This window comes from Piliocolobus tephrosceles, chromosome 9, assembly GCF_002776525.5.
Source record: "Piliocolobus tephrosceles isolate RC106 chromosome 9, ASM277652v3, whole genome shotgun sequence".
Classification (NCBI taxonomy): domain Eukaryota; kingdom Metazoa; phylum Chordata; class Mammalia; order Primates; family Cercopithecidae; genus Piliocolobus; species Piliocolobus tephrosceles.
Genome location: NC_045442.1, coordinates 33,214,540 through 33,233,640, shown reverse-complemented (window position 1 = coordinate 33,233,640; position 19,101 = coordinate 33,214,540). Strand labels below are relative to the sequence as shown.

The window sequence follows — 19,101 nt, the reverse complement described above, 5'->3', positions numbered from 1 at the left end:
AAAAAAAAAAAAAAAGGCCGGGCGCGGTGGCTCAAGCCTGTAATCCCGGCACTTTGGGAGGCCGAGACGGGCGGATCACAAGGTCAGGAGATCGAGACCATCCTGGCTAACACCGTGAAACCCCGTCTCTACTAAAAATACAAAAAATTAGCCGGGCGAGGTGGCGGGCGCCTGTAGTCCCAGCTACTCGGGAGGCTGAGGCAGGAGAATGGCGCGAACCCGGGAGGCGGAGCTTGCAGTGAGCTGAGATCCGGCCACTGCACTCCAGCCTGGGTGACAGAGCGAGACTCCGTGTCAGAAAAAAAAAAAAAAAAAAAAAAGAATCACAGCATATTACAGCTAGAATGGCTTCATTTCACAGAGGAGGAAATGAAGGCCCAAGAAGGGTAAGCAACTTGCTCAAGCCGACACAGCCAGCAAGGGAATGGCAGACTTCCTTACTCCTGGCTCCACCCTCCTTCCAGTACCTCTGCTGCCTTTAGGTCTCAATGCTGCTGGGTCCTACTGTCAAGGAGCTAGACTTCAGACCAGACTCGAAGTCTCCCCACATTAAGCTCCACATGGACATTAATTAAGTACAAGATAGAGACAGCATGTTCAGGGCAGTGAGAAGAGAGTCACACAAGGAACTGGTCCACAGCTGAGGGGTCCTGGAACCAGCAAAGGGTGCGAGGAGGGCATTGTGGAGAAGGTTCAGACTCACTAAGTCAGTTGCAGACAGGGAGCAGCGTTGGAGAAGTGCCTCAAAGCTGCTCTTCAAGGACTGATGCTCTGGGGGCAGCTCCTTCCTTTCCATCTTCTCAGGTGGCAGGTGCTGAAGCTGCTGATAAAGAAGCAGGGAGAAAGGCCAGAGGGGCAATCTGTCCTTCTCATGGCTTCCCTAAGGACTAGTCCCCAGTGACTCACAGTCATACTGTTCCCATCGAGCAGAGGTGGGGAGATGAGCAGCCTCCCTTTCTCTGCAGTAAGGACACCTGGTACCTGCCCCCAGTCACCCTCAGCTCAGAGACGGTCTCTGCCTTGAGGAATGAGGCCCATCTACCATGACTTGCACCCAAGGATGGCTGGAGGGTTTCCCAAGGGAGGGGAATACATTGTTCCTGTTACCTGCAAGCTGAGTTCTCCTGGAGCTCCTGGGGGAGCATGACTCACACCGGAGACAGGGGGCTGTGAGGGAAGAATCCCTTGAAGCTCAGGGGTGAGGCTCATAACTGGAGCAGTAATTGGTGCTGGGGGCATAAATGTCTCTGGCAGCTAAAGAGACAGAAGGAAAGACACATGAGTCTGAGCTGAGAGACTCTATGGCTTTGGTTTTGGGGAGTGGCAGGAATGATAGTGAACAAGGAGGCAGAGGAGTGAGTATGGGAAACTGGGAAGTGACGAGACTGGTGTATGTGTGTAAGAGGGAAAGAGAAAGAGGAGGGTCCTGAGGAAAGAAGAGCAAGTGGGAGGAGGGCGGGGACAGTCTGAGAAGGGGAAGGACTGACTGAATCCTCTAAGGAATTAGACCATGGTCATTGGTGAACGTGCGAGGGAGTGGGTGGGGACAGATGCATTGACCTTGTTCCTCTGGAGGTTTCCCCTGGGGGCTGGAGTTTCTTTCCAGGAATCTTGAGGTCCTATAGGATAAAAAGATAGAGGTTTTTAGGGGCATAGTGAAAAACACTGGAAATTTTTGATCTGAAGGCTAGAAGCATTCTTTGAGTTGGAAGCCACCATACCTCCCTCTGCAGACCATCTACACTCCTGGCCACCCTCCACCCCACAGGGCCCTAGCCTCTGACTTGAGGAAAGACTCCCAAAGTAGTTGGAGGGGTAGGGGAGGCAATAACCCAGAAGAGGGATCCATGGAGGGAAGACTGACCTGGGTGAGGAGTCAAGATGCCAGCGGTTGGGAGGACACTAGAGCATGGGGCACCTGGGCCCCCTGGAGGGTATGGCACAGGAAAGCTCACAGGAGGGGCTGGGGCATGGGAGACCATGTGGCTGGGACTTGGTGGTCTCAGAGGAAGCAGAGGGAACAGTCTAGGAGTCTCAGGCAGGGAGGTAGAGCCAGGCTGCGTGATGTCTGGGCATGCCATGAGTAGAGGGGAACCAGGAAGAGGCCATGTCCCAGGGAATCCCACCGGGTTAGGAGCTTGCACCCTTTGCCCTCCTAATAGCTGTGGCTGAGATGAAGCTGAGGTAGAACAGAAATAGGTCATTTGTCACTAAACTTCAATTCAGGAGCATCTCAGAGCATATCAAGGAGAAACAGGATAGCAATTAAAAATTAATAATAATAAATGATTAATACACGTATATGGAAATCTATAATTTACAAAATATTTTTAACTGTATTCCTTATTTGACCTTCAAAACAATCCCATTGGGTTGAGATAAGCAACACGACACTTTGGTATATTGCCAAAGGTACGAAGCCAGTGATAGCATTAGGAATTCAGACTTCAACTTCCAAGCTCCTCTCACTAGACAGATATACAGCTTCCCAAATCCATGCTGGCCATGCCAGTTGCTTTCCTGAGACCTCTGTGCTCTGCTCGAACAGATCTTCAGTGACTCACTCACCAGGCCTTACCCCAGGGCCCAAAGGCAAAGGCTGGATGGCCTGGGACCCAGGTGCCCTGTAGTCACTTATATTCTGCATTCTGGGGCCCTGATAAGGGCTAGGATGGGAAGGTGCCAAGGGCATCGCTGGTGATGACTGAGGGGTGAAAACTCTTGGCCTTGGAGATGGAGTTGGAACCTATGAAGAGAAAAAAACATCAGCTCTTGGAAAGGAAAGAGAAAGGTAAATAATAGAAAACAGAAAAATAATAGGGAAAATTAATGAAACAAAAACTAGTTCTTTGAGGAAAAAATTCAATAAAATTGATAAACATCTAAAAACTGATAAAGATAAAAAGAGAGAAGATATAAATCATCATCAGAGATGAAACAGGGAATATTACAACAGACCCTGAAGCCATTAGAAAGATAAACGAATACTACAGATAACTTTACATTCATAAATATCTGACAACTTATCAGAAATGGACCCATTCCTCAAGAACCACAAACTACCAAAACTCAGTCACAATGAAAAGAAGATCTGGATAGTCCTATAACTATTAAAGAAATTGGATTTGTAATTTATTTATTTATTTATTTTTGAGACGGAGTCTCGCTCTGTCCCCCAGGCTGGAGTGCAGTGGTGCGATCTCGGCTTGCTGCAAGCTCTGCCCCCCGGGTTCCCGCCATTCTCCTGCCTCAGCCTCCTGAGTAGCTGGGACCACAGGCGCCCGCCACCACGCCTGGCTAGTTTTTTGTATTTTTTAGTAGAGACGGGGTTTCACGGTGTTAGCCAGGATGGTCTCGATTTCCTGACCTCGTGATCCGCCCGCCTTGGCCTCCCAAAGTGCTGGGATTACAGGCTTGAGCCACCGCGCCCGGCGGGATTTGTAATTTAAAAGCTCCCAGAAAAGAAATCTCCAGGCCTAGATGGTTTCACTGGAGAATTTCACCAAACAGTCAAAGAATTAATACAAAGTTTACGTAATCTCTTCCAGAAGATAGAAGGAACACTTCCTAATTTCATGAGGCCAGTATTACCCTGATGCCAACACCACAAAAAGATAGCAGAAAATAAAACTATACATCAATATTTCTCATGAACTTAGACACAAAAATCCTCAATAAAATTTTAGCAAAATCAAACAATGTATATAAAAAATAATATTCCACAAGAAAGTGGGATTGATTCCAGGTCATGCAAAGCTGATCCAATATATTTAAAAACCAATCAATTTAATCCCCTATACCAACAAACTAAAGAATGAAAATAATATGATCACAGAAATGATGCAGAAAAAACATCTGACAAAATTCAACACCGATTCATGATCTAGTTCACAAGGTGTTATGATCTGAATGAATATGTTCCCCGAAGTCATGTGTTGCAAACTGAATCCTCAATGCAACAGTGTTGGGAGGTGGGACTTTTTGGAAGTGTTTAGGTCATGAGGGCTCTGCCCTCATTAATGGATTAATGCCACCAAAAAAGGACTTGCAGGAGTAGGTTTGCTTTCTCTTGCACATCTGCTGCCTGCCATGTGAGGACACAGCAGCAAGGCACCATCTTGGAACTGAGAGTGGAACCATACCGGCTGGTGCCTTGATCTTGGACTCCAGAACCATAAGAAATAAATTTCTGTTCTTTATAAATTTCCCAGTCGGTGGTATTCTGTTATAGTGGCACAAAATGGACTAAGACACAAGGAATAGAGGGAAATGTCCTTAGTCTCATAAAGAGCATCTACGAAAAACCTAAAGCTAACATCATACTTAATGCTGAAATATTGAATGTTTTTCCTCTAAGACTGGAAACAAGGCAAGAACATTCATGTTAACTATTTATTTATTTATTTATTTTTGAGATGGAGTTTTGCTCTTGTTGCCCAGGCTGGAGTGCAACTACACAATCTCAGCTCACTGCTCCACCTCCCGGGTTCAAGCGACTCTCCAGCCTTGCCTCCTGAGTAGCTGGGATTATGGGCATGCACCACCATGCCCGGTTAATTTTGTATTTTAGTAGAGATGGGCTCTCACCATGTTGGCCAGGCTGGTCTCAACTCCTGACCTCAGGTGATCCACCCGCCTCAGCTTCCCAAAGTGCTGGGATTACAGGCTTGAGCACCGCGCCTGGCTCATTTTCACTATTCTTATTTAACAGAGACTGGAAGTCCTAGTCACTACAATAAGGCATGAGAAAGAAATTAAATGTATATAGATTGAAAAGAAAGAAAACTATCTATTTGCAGATTTGCAGACAGCATGACTGTCTAATAGAAAACCCCATAGAATCCACAAAAAACTTCTGCAACTATTCAGGAAGGTCACAGGGTATAACCAGATCAACACATAAAAATCAACTGTATTTCTATAACTCAATGAACAAGTGGAAACCAATAAATTAGATTTTAAACTGCTGAAGAGAAAATTAAATACTTAGTAGGCATGAGCGGACAGGTGATAATAAAAAAATTAAATACTTAAGTATGAATTGGACAAAATATGTACAGGATTGGTGTGATAAAAATTGTAAAACACTGATAGAGCATTGGAGAAACATGCCACGTTCATGGACTGAAAGACTGAACCTAGTAAAGATGTCAATTAGGAACTTGTATTTGAATACTCATGGCAGCTTTACTCATAATACCCCCAAATTGGAAACTATCCAAATGTCCTTCAAAGTTTGAATGGCTAAAAAAATTAAAACCGAGGCCGGGTGCGGTGGCTCACGCCTATAATCCCAGCACTTTGGGAGGCCAAGGTGGGCGGATCACAAGGTCAGGAGATCGAGACCATCCTGGCTAACATGGTGAAACCCCGTCACCACTAAAAATATAAAACATTCTCCGGGCATGGTGGCAGGCGCCTGCAGTCCCAGCTACTCAGGAGGCTGAGGCAGGAGAATGGCGTGAACCCGGAAGGCGGAGCTTGCAGTGAGCCGAGATCGTGCCACTGCACTCCAACCTGGGCAACAGAGCGAGATTCCATCTCAAAAAACAAAAAAGAATTAAAACCATGGTACATTCACGTCATGGAATACTACTCTGCAATAAGAGTGAGTGAACTACTGGTACACAGAACAACTTGAATGAATCTCAAAGAAGTTATGCTAAGGGAAAAAAGCCAATCTCCAAAGGATACATACTGCATGATTCTATTTATGTAACAATCGTTAAATAACAATTATAGAGCTGGAGAACATATTGGTGAAGCTGAGGATGAGGGACGCGGGATAAGTGCAGCTATAAAAGAGGTAACACAAGAGATGGCTGGGTGTGGTGGCTCATGCCTGTAATCCCAGCACTCAGGAGATTGAGACTATCCTGGCTAACATGGTGAAACCCCAACTCTACTAAAAATACAAAAAATTAGCCGGGCGTGGTGGTGGGCGTCTGTAGTCCCAGCTACTCGGGAGGCTGAGGCAGGAGAATGGTGTGAACCCGGGAGGCCGAGCTTGCAGTGAGCCGAGATCGTGCCACTGCACTCCAGCCTGGGCGACACAGCCAGACTCTGTCTCAGAAAAAAAAAAAAGGTAACACAAGAGAGTTTTGTGGTGATGGTAAAATTGAGTATCTTGATTTTGGTGGTGGTTACACACTACAATGTGACAAAACTGCATAAACACACATAAACACACACATAACAATATGTAAAACTGGTGGAGACTGACTGAAATCTGAATCCATGGATGGTACTAATGGCAATTCCTTGGTTTTGATACTGTACTGTGGTCGTGTGAGATGCTGACATGGGGCGGGGTGTTGTTGGGACGCAGGAGACATCCCAGTACATTTCTTTGCCACCTCCTGTGAATCTATAGTTATTTTTAAATGAAAAGAGATGGGGAGAGGGAGAGAGAGAGGAGAGGAGGGGAAGGGGAAAAGGGGAGACAAGTGAGGAAAGAAAGGGACGGAGGAAAGGGAGGGAAAAAAGAAAAGGAATTAGGGTGGGGATTGAAGGTGGGACAAGATGAGCCATCAGAGCTTCTGCCAGATAACTCTGTATCCAAATCTCCCTGGATTCTGTTCCCCAGCTCCTCTAGTAAGCTTCTGGCCTCACATCTTAACAGTACCCAATCCCCCCGGGCACTTTGGCCAGAACCTCTTTCCTCTCCCTCAGTTCCCCAACCACACACACACCTCTCCAAACTATCAGAAATTCTGTCAATTCTATCTACTAAGTACTAAGTATTTCAAATCCAACCTCACTGGCCAGCTTTAGTTATTTCATGTCTTCATCATCCCTTACTATAGCCTAACTCCCTCCAGCCTGGCCCTTCCTAACATATAGCTAATTATGTCACTCCTCTTCCTAATACTGTTCAATAGCTCCTCCCTGTCAAGTTTAAGTTCTTTAGCACAGAATGCTAGGTCCTTAGTGATCTAACTCCTACCTGTTTTTCCAGCTTCATCTAACTTCACAGCCATGAACACCTGTGTTGCAGCCCCAATTAAATATTAGTAATCCTCAAAAGGCCTCAGCTTACTCTTCCTTCAGTGCCTTTGTACATACTATTCTCTGTGCCTGAAACAGTCTTCACTTGCTCATTCCTTTGCCTAAAAACTTTTAATCTTTGAGACTCTGATCAAACCTCAGACTCGTTCTAAAACACTCCCTGGACTGCCCCCCGCAACCCCACCATACAGAGTAAACTGCTTTCATCTGTGTGATCTTTGGCCCCTTGCCATACCCCAATCACGGTATTTATGAATTTTACCGTAGCTAATTTTTTTTTTTTTTTTTTTGAGACAGAGTCTCGCTCTGTCGCCCAGGCTGGAGTGCAGTGGTACGATCTGGGCTCACTTCAACCTCCGCCTCTGGGGTTCAAGCAATACTCCTGCCTCAGTCTCCCAAGTAGCTGGGACTACAGGCGCGTGCCACCACACCCAGCTCATTTTTTTGTATTTTCAGTAGAGATGGGTTTTTACCATGTTGGCCAGGATGGTCTCGAACTCCAGACCTCGTGATCTGCCCACTCTGGCCTCCCAAAGTTGGGATTAGAGGCGTGAGCCACCGTGCCAGGCCTACTGTAGCTATTTTTTACATATCTATCTTTCCATTAGACTATGAGCTACTTGAGGGCAAGTATCACGATTTTTGCACCTTTATGTCCTAACAGCCTAGTAGTTCAATAAACAGTTATTTATTATAAAAAGAACTGAATCTATGTTCTATGGAAGTTGGGAATTTTCATCAGTTTTGTTCACAATATATTCCAAGTGCCCAGAACCACGCTTGGCACATAAATATTGTTGAATGAACAAATGAATTAACAAGTAAGGTCTTACCTGGTGAGAAGGCTGGGATCCCAATCTGTAAGATGTCTCTTTAGAGTGCGGGATAGCTCCCACAACAATCCGGGGGTAGGGGAAAGGGGGAGACTGTTGGCCCAAGACAGCAGAACCTTGAGCACGAAAAAGCCGATCTCTTAGCTGCTGAACTGGTGGCTATAAGTTTTAATGAGGAACAGTTTGTCAAGAAATTCATACAATCAAGGTCCCCGGTAGCAGTCAAATTTCAGCTGACCCTCTATACCAAGCTTGTCCAACCTGTCTTATTTTGTTGTTGTTGTTCTGTTTTGTTTTGTTTTAGGTTTTTAGCAGCCTGAAGTCATGGTTTTTGGTTTCTGACTCTAGTGATAAGTGGAAAACAGGGATGAGGAAGGGGCTTTACTGGCCCAACCAGAAACAGAAACAAAGCACCCATGACTGTATTCTGACCCTTGGACACCCCTGCTCTATACTCTAGCCCCCTTAGAAATGACTCAAGGTTCCCGAATCCCTGCCAAACACTTGCATGCCTCCCTCCTTGCTATTCTTTCTGCTTAGAATGCTCTGTATCCTTCTCTTTGAAGGTCCAGCTCGGCTGTTTTAACCATTGGGAAGCCTTCCTTGACTTCTCCAAGCAAAAATCAGTCCCTTCCCTGGACTCCCACAGTGCTCAGTATAAGCTTCTGTTATGGCGCTATAAGTCATCAACATCTGATCTTCCCCCAGTAGATTGTGAGGTGCTTAAGGGATTCCATCTTATCTATCCTAGAAGCTTCAGCATTAGCACAGTGCCTGGAACACAGAAGTGCTCAATGTTAGATGACTGAATGAAAAGGTTTGCTCTCTCCACATGGCCCCACTTACCTGAGCACAGTCACTGGGTAGAAAGCTCATGGCAGTGGCCAGGCTGCCCTGGGCTGCCAGGAGGTTGGCATACTGAGTGACCCTATAGGTTGTGGCAGGGCCTGGGCTCACCCCATGAGGACCCCACAGTAGCTCCAAGCTCCTGTTAAGAACCATCACCTTCTCCATCAGGTCCTGTAAGGACAAGGATGAGGGTGGTAAGCCTTCACTGAAGCATATCCTGCTTTCTAAGTCCAGGTAGCTCATTCAGGGATCTCCTGTTATGGGTAGATATGAGGGCACCTGGCAACACCTAGGTGAAGGCAGCAGATGATGACATGTAAGAACCGTGACAGAGAAGGGTCACTTGGCCTCACCTCCCAAGCTGTTAGGATTGGATTTAACTGGACCCATGTGGTCTTAGATTTTGGTACATCTCTACCTCTTCCTTTTGCTTTTTTACCCTTTCTGCTTATACGTCACCAACCACAGACTCTGTTATACTGTTTCATGTGCGACTTTTATCTCTCCATGAGTCTGTGACCCCCGCTTTCTGTGGTCACTTACAGAACACCTGGCAGTTTAGATGCACAGAATTTTCTACAGTAGCTAATAGAAGGGCCAAGTCACAATTACTCAAATACTGAATACATCTGTAAAATCAAATGTGAAATAGGAAAAAAATTATAAAGACTAACACTGAAGCAGCTGCTGCTTAGTCTCCTCTGAGGGCACAGGAGAAGATCCCAGACATTCAGGACCCTTCGCTCCTCCCTAACACCGTGGTTCCAGCCTGTCCCAGAGGATCCACCTCTGCTAGCTCTGCACATGTCCACCACTAGCCTCCTAAGGGCCTGGTATGGAGTGGCCAGTACCCTGCAGAGAAGGGGTACCTGCAGAGCCATGGGGGACAAAGCCTGGTGGCATTTTGCCCAGCACTCCACCAGCCGCTCCACACTCCCTGAGCATACATAACAGAGTCTGGCTTCAGAGGTTAGTGCCCTGCCGCCCTCCTGTTCCATGCGAGTTCCCAGCATGTCTGCAGAGAGAGGGAAATTTCATTAATGGCAGAGCTGGCCTGTGTGCCTCTACTTCTCCTGTTTGGAAACAGGGGGAGGACCATGAGCCTGGGACAAGTAGCTGCAGTGGCTTTAAGACAACACTGAGACTCACCTTGCTGTACAGAGAAGGGGAAAGTTCTCACATCATGGTGTGACAAGACAAAGTAAACCAGGACAACAAAGGATCCCCTCTGAAAGTAGGGGCATGCACTGTGGTCCCTGCCTCCTGGCTGAGCCAGATTCTAGCCCTGACAACACTGCCTGGCCTCCCAGAGCTCAGCTGCTCCTCCACCTCCCTCCTGCATGCATCCTTTGACCCCATGCTGGAGTCACACCATTTCATCCTGAAGCCTGGGACCACACCTACCACAGAGCTCAGGGAATTTCTCTGTGCTTGAGTATGTCAGTAGCAAAGCCAGTGCCTCTCTCCAGTTCTTCAGGCTACAGGTACACACCACATCCTTCCAATTCTTTTGCACAACACAGGCTAGAAGCTGTAATAGGCAGAGAGGGAAAGAGGCCATCAGCCATCCATCCAGCATAGGCAGCAGGAGTCCTGCACAGGCCTCCTGTTAGAGCACTGAGTAGGGGCGAGGGTGAGGTGGGGGTGGTAGAGTAGAGAGAGGCAGGCAGATACTCAAACACGGGTCCCGAGATGTGGGTATCCACCTCACAAGGTCCAAGTAATCCCCTCCCTTCCTCTCCAGCACAACGGGCAGTTACCGAGGAGATTTTGGTTTTCTTCATGGCCAAGTAGCGCTCCTGTGTTTGCTTCAGCAGATCTGCACCCCCGGCCTGGGCCAGGATAATGGCATCAGCAAAGCGCTCCTCCTTCAGACACAGCTCCACAGCCGGACCCAGTTCCCCAAGCAGGAGAGCCTGGCTTAGGAGTCCATCAACATCTGCAGGCAGAAGCATCCTCTCTGCATTAGTTGCTCTCAAACCCTAGCTTCCTGCCCCCTGCAGGACCCACAGCACACCCTCTATATCTCTATATCACTCAGCGTGCTTGGCTCCAAACTAAACCCTCAAGCTTCATTCCTTGGCAATAAAATGTATTTTGGTGCCCAGGTCTAAAGACAGGGCCCAAGACAAGGGAGGGAACTGATGCGGCAGCAGCACAGTGTGAGGTGTGCTTGATCACAGTGGGCAGGGCCACGGTCCTTTCAGCAAGAAGGATAGAAGAAAATCTGTTGGTAGAAGGCCTTCCATAGGAAGGACCTATCCATGAAAATCTACAGCCAGAGAGAGCTCTAACTGGTAGGCGACTCACTCAGCATTTGAGATGGTGGGAGGAAGACATGAGGCAGGGGACAAGAAGGGACTCTCTCAAGTCCAAAACCTCCGGGCCCACCTAGTCCTAGGCAGAGACTCTCTTCCTCAGGGTCAGGGTACCTTTTGTGATGGGGATCTCCCAAGGAGTCATGTTCTGAGGTACCAGCTCATCAAAGAAGGCTGAGGAAGCAGAGGCTTCCTCTGTGGTGTGTTTGGAGGCCTGTATGAGGAAGGACAGAGGTGACTACTTAGGGATGAACCCAGAAGACAAACAGAGAGCTGGCTTAGTAGCTCTGAGAGTTCTACTATTTGGTCGTTAATGGGTAAAACTAAAAATATAGCCAGGTAAGGTTTGGGAAGGGCCATAGTTCACGGTTAAGACACAGCTCTCCACTTCCAGCCCAAAAGCTTAGGGACTCTGTGTCTCACTCTGGTTCTAAGAGAGTGAGGAGTCTGAAGACTTGTACAAATGCTAAGCACTTACAGAGAGCAATGAAAAGGGCCAGGAAGGGAAAGACACCCAAAAGGCAGGTTTCCTGTGTTACCCTAGGTCAGGCTGACTGGGCTCCTACCACACCTGACTGCAGAAGGCCTGCTGTCTGTCACTGTTGAGGTCATTTCCTTTGGGCTGAGGACCCTCACCTAGCCCCACGTCACTCTTCAACCATATGGCCACCTGCAGGGAGAGACCTATGAAAACCGCCCTTTCCAGCGAAAGATCAAATAAGCATTATCCTCTTTTCCTGCCACCATACCCCACCAACCGGACTCTCTAAGATCCCTGATCTATTTTTTCTGAGAAAAAAACAAACTCCAGGATGTAAAATGCTCACATATGCAATAAGGCCAGGAAGAGGTATCCTGAGATGGTTTAGTCTGGCAACATTCTCTTCTTCTCTTCAACAAGTACATGCTTCTGATGTGAAAAGCAGCTTACCTTCTTCTGAAGCTCATCTTTACTGTATCCTAAAAGCTTTAGGAATTTCATTCTGGAGTCTTGCTCTAAGGTCACCTAAGAAACCATAGAACACAGAAAAGATTCCATTAAATGAATATAAATGACGCTCTTCCTACATGAAGCTGGGCATCTGTGCTAGTATACCTCCAAATACAGTTCTTTGTACTACTAGATGTGCCCTCAGGAGTCCAATGCCATCTTTCCTTTTTCCTCCCGGATCTAACTTACTGATGGGCTATAGGCAGTGTTAACACAGCCCCTGCCCCTTGCGCATGAGAATTTGACCTTTCATTGTCTTCCTAGCTCTATTACCCTGGTAGTCTGGTGAGAGTAAAATATCAGCTGTTCCTAGGCAATATGCCTGTGATTGGTAACTTGCATCTGGACTAGAACTATGTAATCTAGAAATAATTAATGTGGACAACATGCTATGCGTTTCCCTGATTGCAGTGGCTCTTGTAACTGGACAGATTCCTTGCAGGGACTCTGGAAGCTATGCTTTTAGAATTGGTACAAGAGATATTGGCTCTTGTGGGCAAGAAGCTTCTAAGTCAGGGCAACTTACGTACCTGCCTGATGTATATTTTCACTCCTTGCACCTGAGCTGTCTCTCGGGGGCTGAAGAAGAGAACTCTGAATTACTGCATGACTGCTGAAAGGACTCCCACAGAAGACATCTGCCTGATGCTACCCTGCTGCAGTCCCCATCCCATATCCTTCCGAGGAGACTGCTGCCAAGTGTAGCCTACAGTAGTCTTGTGAGTCTAAATGTTTCTTTGAGAAGACCTCTGGTAGAAGTTGCACGGATAAAGTAAACCAAGTCAGCTTCCCATTCAATGTCCCAAATACCAAGGAGCAAGCCTTTATGAAGCCCCCGTAATCTTGGTTAGCTATCCCAGGCCCTTAATTTATTCCACACTAAACCATGATTTCTAACCATACCTTTCTTATCGTCTCTCTGGGCACCCTTCTCCTTCCATGCCCTTCCTTGGAAATGTTCACCACACCCAACCAGGAACCATCAGGATGGACAGCTCTTGGGTAGCTTTTAAACCAGAATGCCTGGCCGGGAGCAGTGGCTCACACCTATAATCCCAGCACTTTGGGAGGCTGAGGTGGGTGGATCACCTGAGTTAAGGAGTTCGAGACTACCTGGCCAACATGGTGAAACCCCGTCTCTACTAAAAATACAAAAATTAGCAGGGCATGGTGGCAGGTGCCTGTAATCCCAGCTATTTGGGAGGCTGAGGCAGGAGAATTGCTTGAACCTGGGAGGCAGAGGTTGCAGTAAGCCAAGATCGTACCATTGCACTCCAGCCTGAGTGATAAGAGTGAAACTCTGTCTCAAAAAAACAAAAACAAAAACACCCAGAATGCCCTGTCTTATAGGTCCTTCTGTCCTATAGGTACCACTCTCTCCTTTGTTTAGCAGAATAAAGGCTGAACTCCTGACCACTCCCTCTCTCTCCCATCTCACCATTCCTGGAACTTATATCCTGCTTACGATAAAAGACTTATTCTTTTCTTCCCACATCATTCTCTAGCTTCACTATATAGTCAAGATCTTTCTCAAATACTCTTTCTCTTTCCTAACTTCCTGATGTCCACCTTCATACAGTTCTGCTATGCCTAAAGCTCAAATTTCAAGTCCCTCTCAGATGCCCTGGTACAAGCCCAATCCTTTTTGCTTTCTTCTATACAATTCCAAAAATTTGCACAATCATCCCACTGACTGACCAGTCAGCTACTTCCGTTTCTTCCTTCAGATCTCTCACTTGCTCATTTCCTTTGATAGGTATAGTGCTCTTCCTGGTGTCATAGGAAACTTTAAATTAAATGAGAACTGGAACTGAACCCACACCTCCAGCGTAGAGTGGCACCTGAACCCTAGGACCCACTCCAGGGACTTGCCTTGGGTTACTTGAAACCGACTCAAAGCCTTCTTATGACAACATGTCCTTCTAACTAATCTTCCGTTCTCTTTTTTTTCTCTTTCCTCCCTTTTTTCTTCCTTCCCATGACCTTACCTGCCCTTTGGCATGATACCACGAAGGTCTTTGCCTTGGCTCTGATAAAGTACCTAGGACATCAGCAATAGTAGCAACAAAGGAAAACATCTCGTGTATTCCCCATCTTTCCTAGCCACTTCCCAAATGGCCTTTGAGCCTCCGGTAAAGAGTGAAGGTTTTGTGTCCCAATGGTAGGTACAGTGTGAGGAAAAAACTAATGGGAGGTAAGGCCTCTGTAATCAGTGTGCTTGTGCCTCTCCTGCAGTTGACACAGGTTGGAGTTGCAGGCTTTGGGGAGACACTTCTGAGCAGCTAGTCTTCAGGCTTCCTACCTTCAGGAACTGCCACAGCATCTTCTCACTTTGCAGTAAAGCTTGCTGGCTCTTGTTCTGACAGTAATTCAGTAGATTTCCTGATCGCAGAGCCTCCTGCAGCTCAGTTGATCGCATCAGGAATTCAGATTCTGTGGTGACTTGACTGATGAAGACTAGGCGGGGGCAAGGCTGTGGCACCAGCCTTGTGCTGGGGAGGCCAAAAGTAACCAGCTTCCCTCCAAACTGGTGAGGAAAAGCAAGAAGGGTAAAGGTTATACCTTCAAGCCAAAAAGTAACACTAAGTTAGGTTCACAGAGAAGGCTATCTAATGGCTGACCCTAGGCTAGGAAATCAATAAAATAAGAGAGTTCCTGGCAGGGGTAGAATAGGATCAGTAATTTAGTATTGAATGCGTCTCCCTACCAAAACCACTTCTGTACTCTTAGGACCACCCGCTTCAAACTTCACCACATAGTACTCACCTTCTGCTAACCTGTCCTGGTACCACCATTCTCCCAGTCACCTGGGCTAAATACCTCAGCATTAGCAAAATCTTCATACCCCCTACATCCAAGCAACGACAAGGTCTTACCTCTTCTTGTTCACCGTCTTTCATGCAAGTCCCCTTCATCCTATTCCCAGTGCTAGTACACCCAGATTACTAAAAGCCTTCTGTTCTTTTTCCTCCTCTAATTAAGCCTTAGACTATCCCCCTATTGCTTGTACCACCCTGCTGCTATTCAGGAGCTTGTGTGGTTTCACAAGGCCACAGGAAAGAGCTTAAGCTCCCTTGCCTGCAGTGCACAAACCTCTGCAAAATCAGGGACAGACCTATCTTTCCCAGCATCTCTCTCCCTGCTTGTTTATTACAATTGCTCCACATCCCTAAAATGCCTGATGCGTTCCTGCTTCTGTGCCTTTACCCACAACATCCCCACCTAGAGTATCCTTCTCACCAAATTAGATGCTTTATATAAAGCATCTGGCACAAACAAGACCTAAACCATGTGGAGAACAATCCAGACTTGCCAGGCCATACCCCAGACAATACAATCAGAAACTCCGGGGGTGGGACTAGGCATCAGTAATTTTTGAATTATTCAGGTTATTCCAATGTGTATCCAAGGTTGACAACTTTTTTTTTTTTTTGAGAGGGAGTTTCGCTCTTGATGCCTAGGCTGGAGTGCAATGGTGCAGTCTCGGCTCACCGCAACCTCCGCCTCCCGATTCACTCGATTCTCCTGCCTCAGCCTCCCAAGCAGCTGGGATTATAGGCATGTGCCACCACGTCCGGCTACTTTTGTATTTTTAGTAGAGACAGGGTTTCTCCATGTTGGTCAGGCTGGTCTCAAACTCCCAACCTCAGGTGATCCACCCGCCCTCAGCCTCCTAAAGTGCTGGGATTACAAGAGTAAGCCACGGTGCCTGGTCGGTAACTTTTTTTTTTTTTAACTTTTACTTTGGGTTAAAAAAAAAATTTCAATCCAATGCAGTAAATGTGCATGTTTCTTACATGGTAAACTTGTGTCATGGGGGTTTGTTGTACAGATTATTTGGGGTTGTTAACTATTGCTTTACTCCCTAACTATTCACCATTTCTTTTCCCAATATCCACCTCCTAATGAACTCGCCCAGTCAGAATTCTTACCTACCTTGACTTCTGCAGCACAAAATCTATACCACAGATTAGTGCTAAGCAAAACCATTTTAACTTTTGATTTGTATAGTACTTGCTCATTTTACAAAGTGTGTACATATATTCTTATTTGTGGTTCATGTTAATTTTCTGGGCAGGCATCACTATCCCTTTTTTACCGATAAGAACAGTTAAGTCCTGAGAGGTTAAATGAATTGTTTAAGGTTACCTAGCTAATAAATGACAGAGGTATGATAAGAATTCAGGCCTTTTGAACTCAGAATTCTTTACCTCCCCACTTCTTTTTCTTTTTAAGCTCACAGCCTATTGAATGTGTTAGTCTTGCCTCCCCAGTAAAACTGTTGGCTTTGAAAACAAGAACTTCTACTTTTATACATCTGTTTTCAATTCAAACCTAATATTTAAACACTGTCCCAAGTGCTTCAGGGCCTTGCCATTCAAAGTGCTAGTCCTCAGACCAGCTGCAAGGGCATCAACTGGGAGCTTACTGAAAAATCACAATCTTGGGCCTTACTCCCGACTCAATGAACCAGTTTCTGAATTTTAATAAGATCCCCAAGTGATGTGGATGCACATTAAGAGTTTGTGAAGCACCGCTCTGGGGATATAAAAATTAGCAAGACATAGTCGCTATCCTTAAGGAGTGTATTACTTAGTAGGGTAATATGCATATATGTATATAAATAACTTTAGTATAGTTAGGACGTATCATTACCAAAGTATAAGTCTGTGAGCTTATAGAGAGAGGTTAATTTTGACTTGGGTTACAGACATGCATCAAGGAGGAGACAGTATTTAAGAGAGGGGCCTTGAAAGGCTGTGGTAGCATTCAATGGGCCCAGGAGAGAAGCTGAAGGTTAGGATACAAGCAGAGGCAGGAAGAGTTGAGGAGTTATTTACAAAACAGAAAGGAATCATATGTAACTGGAGCATAGAGAATATACGAGAATGAGATGGAAATGGAAAGGTAAGTGGAGCCCTGTGCACATTTAGCCTTGTCTATAAAGCAATGGGGGGCTCAAAGGTTTTGAACAGATAAATGACAGAATAAAATCTGTTTTTTCTTTCCTTCTTCGTAGTTCCTTACTACCAGTCGAGATATGTAAGGGTTAGAGAAAACTGAGATGGAATCTCAGGCTATTTCTCCACAGCCCGAGAGTTCTAAGGCAGTCAACTCCTTTTAGACAGGACTGGCAGAAGATACAGAATGGGTGAAGTGAAGAGAGGGAAACTATAGTAACTTTCTCCTTGAGAGGTAAAGTGGGATCCATTCTGAGACAGAGGCAGTGGGAATACGTCTCCTACAAAACAGCTCCATGCTGGGCACATGGTAGGCTACACACACACACACCCCTATACATCTATTACACTTACAGCAAATGAAACACCTGTTGGTCTTCTAATCCATTTGGGGGGTTTTTTCAGGGGAGGTATCAGTGATGCTTGTGCCACTTGCTCTGGCACCTGCAGTGGTGGGAGAGGCTGGCCTTTGCTGAAGGAAGAGGAGATCTGGGGGGAAAAAGACACCTGTATCACCATCCTAAAGTGGCAGTTTAGTCAGGACCTCCACCTACAAACTCCATTTTGAGAGGAATCCTTGAGACACCCAATTTGACCTAGAAAGGTCAGACTCCCACATTCCAGAGGATGGGGAAGTGAGTGGGAGCGAGGGTGGGACTCCCATGCAAGTAGGCTCTTGGAAAGACTACTACATTCAAAGTCTACAATGGAGTGTGACACAAAATGGATCTATAGGAGAGAGAAAGATAAGAGTCATACTCTTGAAATAACTGTCCCAGCAAAGGGGTCCCACTGTCCCTGAAATATTACAGGGCCCATCCAATAACAAGAGTCAAGGTGAAGGCCTTCTTCACATTGTGGCAGAAACTGACATCCTTTTCAGAAGATGGGCACCAGAGCAAAGGTGTAGCCCTCCCAAACCCTGGGCCCTGTTCTCCCAATCTCCAATAGTCCCTGCTTCTCAGGCCATATGTCTCTCTCCCACAAATAGAAACAGCCCCTTCCCTCCAGCATTCTCTCCCAAGCCCTTCACACCTTGTCAGCCAGTCTCATGTGCTGGACTTCCCAGCTCCTACCCATCACAGAGTACAAACTGATCCAGCCGTCAAAGGAGGCAGCAGAGAACACTGAAGGGTCCCGAGGGCACCACTGCACTTCAAAGCACCAACTGCTCTGTGTTGGTAGCTTATATACCACCTAATATTAGGGAACACACACCATTAGGGACAGTCCATGACACCCAAAACACATGGCTGCAGCTGAGATTCTTCTACCCTCTCTCTCCCATCCCAGCATACCCACAGAAGGGCCAGCCTACCTCACTGCTCTCCAGGTTCCAGCACAAGATCTGGCTGTCCTTAGCACTAGTGAGCAGCAGTTCAGCATCAGCCTGGCTCCATGACACTGACAAGATCCCCCTAAAAAGGTAGGGAAAGAGGAACTAGCATTTGGTGAATGCCTACTATGAGTAGGGTGCCTTATATGTCTTTGATACATTTTATAGGGCATATCAGACCATCCATGCCCTATAACATGCATGGTCTGATATTATCTTACAAATTAAGAAAACGAGGTTTTGAAAAATTAAGTAACTTTCCAATAGTCACAGAGTCAGAACCCAAACCAAACCTCAGAGCCTGTGCAGTACGCACTGCACCACTCTGCCTCTCTTAGATCACTGCAGGATGGCCTGCTTCTTTTCACTAATTACAGAGTAGAGATTATGAACCAGTATGAATCACACAAACACTCATCCCTATGGGTGCTTTTAGCCCAGGAGGTAGTAAAGACCTAACCATCAAAAGTCCCCAAGGAGGCCAGGCACAGTGGCTCATGCCTGTAATCCCAACACTTTGGGAGGCTGAGGGGGGAGGATCACTAGAGCCCAGGAAATGGGGGTCACAGCAAGCCTTGATCACGCCACTGCACACCAGCCTGGGTGATAGAGCAAGAACTGGTCTAAAAAAATAAAAGTCCCCAAGGATATATAAAGGCAGCATGGTCCTTTGGTTAGAAAGCACAGATTGTGGGGCTGGGCGCGGTGGCTCACGCCTGTAATCCCAGCACTTCGGGAGGCCGAGGCGGCCAGATCACGAGGTCAGGAGTTCAAGACCATCGTGGCTAACAGAGTGAAACCCCGT

General features: G+C 46.5%; 1 protein-coding gene across 1 annotated transcript in view; it reads right to left on the bottom strand.

Annotated features, from left to right (window-relative positions):
* Positions 1-19,101, bottom strand: part of SEC31B (SEC31 homolog B, COPII coat complex component) — a 33,870-nt gene that overhangs the window by 925 nt on the left and 13,844 nt on the right. The window contains exons 8-24 of the mRNA XM_023206430.2: positions 18,279-18,378; positions 17,996-18,157; positions 17,315-17,449; positions 14,302-14,526; positions 11,940-12,014; positions 11,580-11,678; positions 11,123-11,222; positions 10,451-10,629; positions 10,095-10,221; positions 9,560-9,705; positions 8,688-8,861; positions 7,842-8,000; positions 2,569-2,746; positions 1,865-2,179; positions 1,561-1,619; positions 1,108-1,254; positions 704-820 (exon numbers count right to left, since the gene is read on the bottom strand). Coding sequence (XP_023062198.1) covers positions 704-820; positions 1,108-1,254; positions 1,561-1,619; positions 1,865-2,179; positions 2,569-2,746; positions 7,842-8,000; positions 8,688-8,861; positions 9,560-9,705; positions 10,095-10,221; positions 10,451-10,629; positions 11,123-11,222; positions 11,580-11,678; positions 11,940-12,014; positions 14,302-14,526; positions 17,315-17,449; positions 17,996-18,157; positions 18,279-18,378 — 2,497 coding nt within the window. The remainder of the gene's footprint in view (positions 1-703; positions 821-1,107; positions 1,255-1,560; positions 1,620-1,864; positions 2,180-2,568; positions 2,747-7,841; positions 8,001-8,687; positions 8,862-9,559; positions 9,706-10,094; positions 10,222-10,450; positions 10,630-11,122; positions 11,223-11,579; positions 11,679-11,939; positions 12,015-14,301; positions 14,527-17,314; positions 17,450-17,995; positions 18,158-18,278; positions 18,379-19,101) is intronic.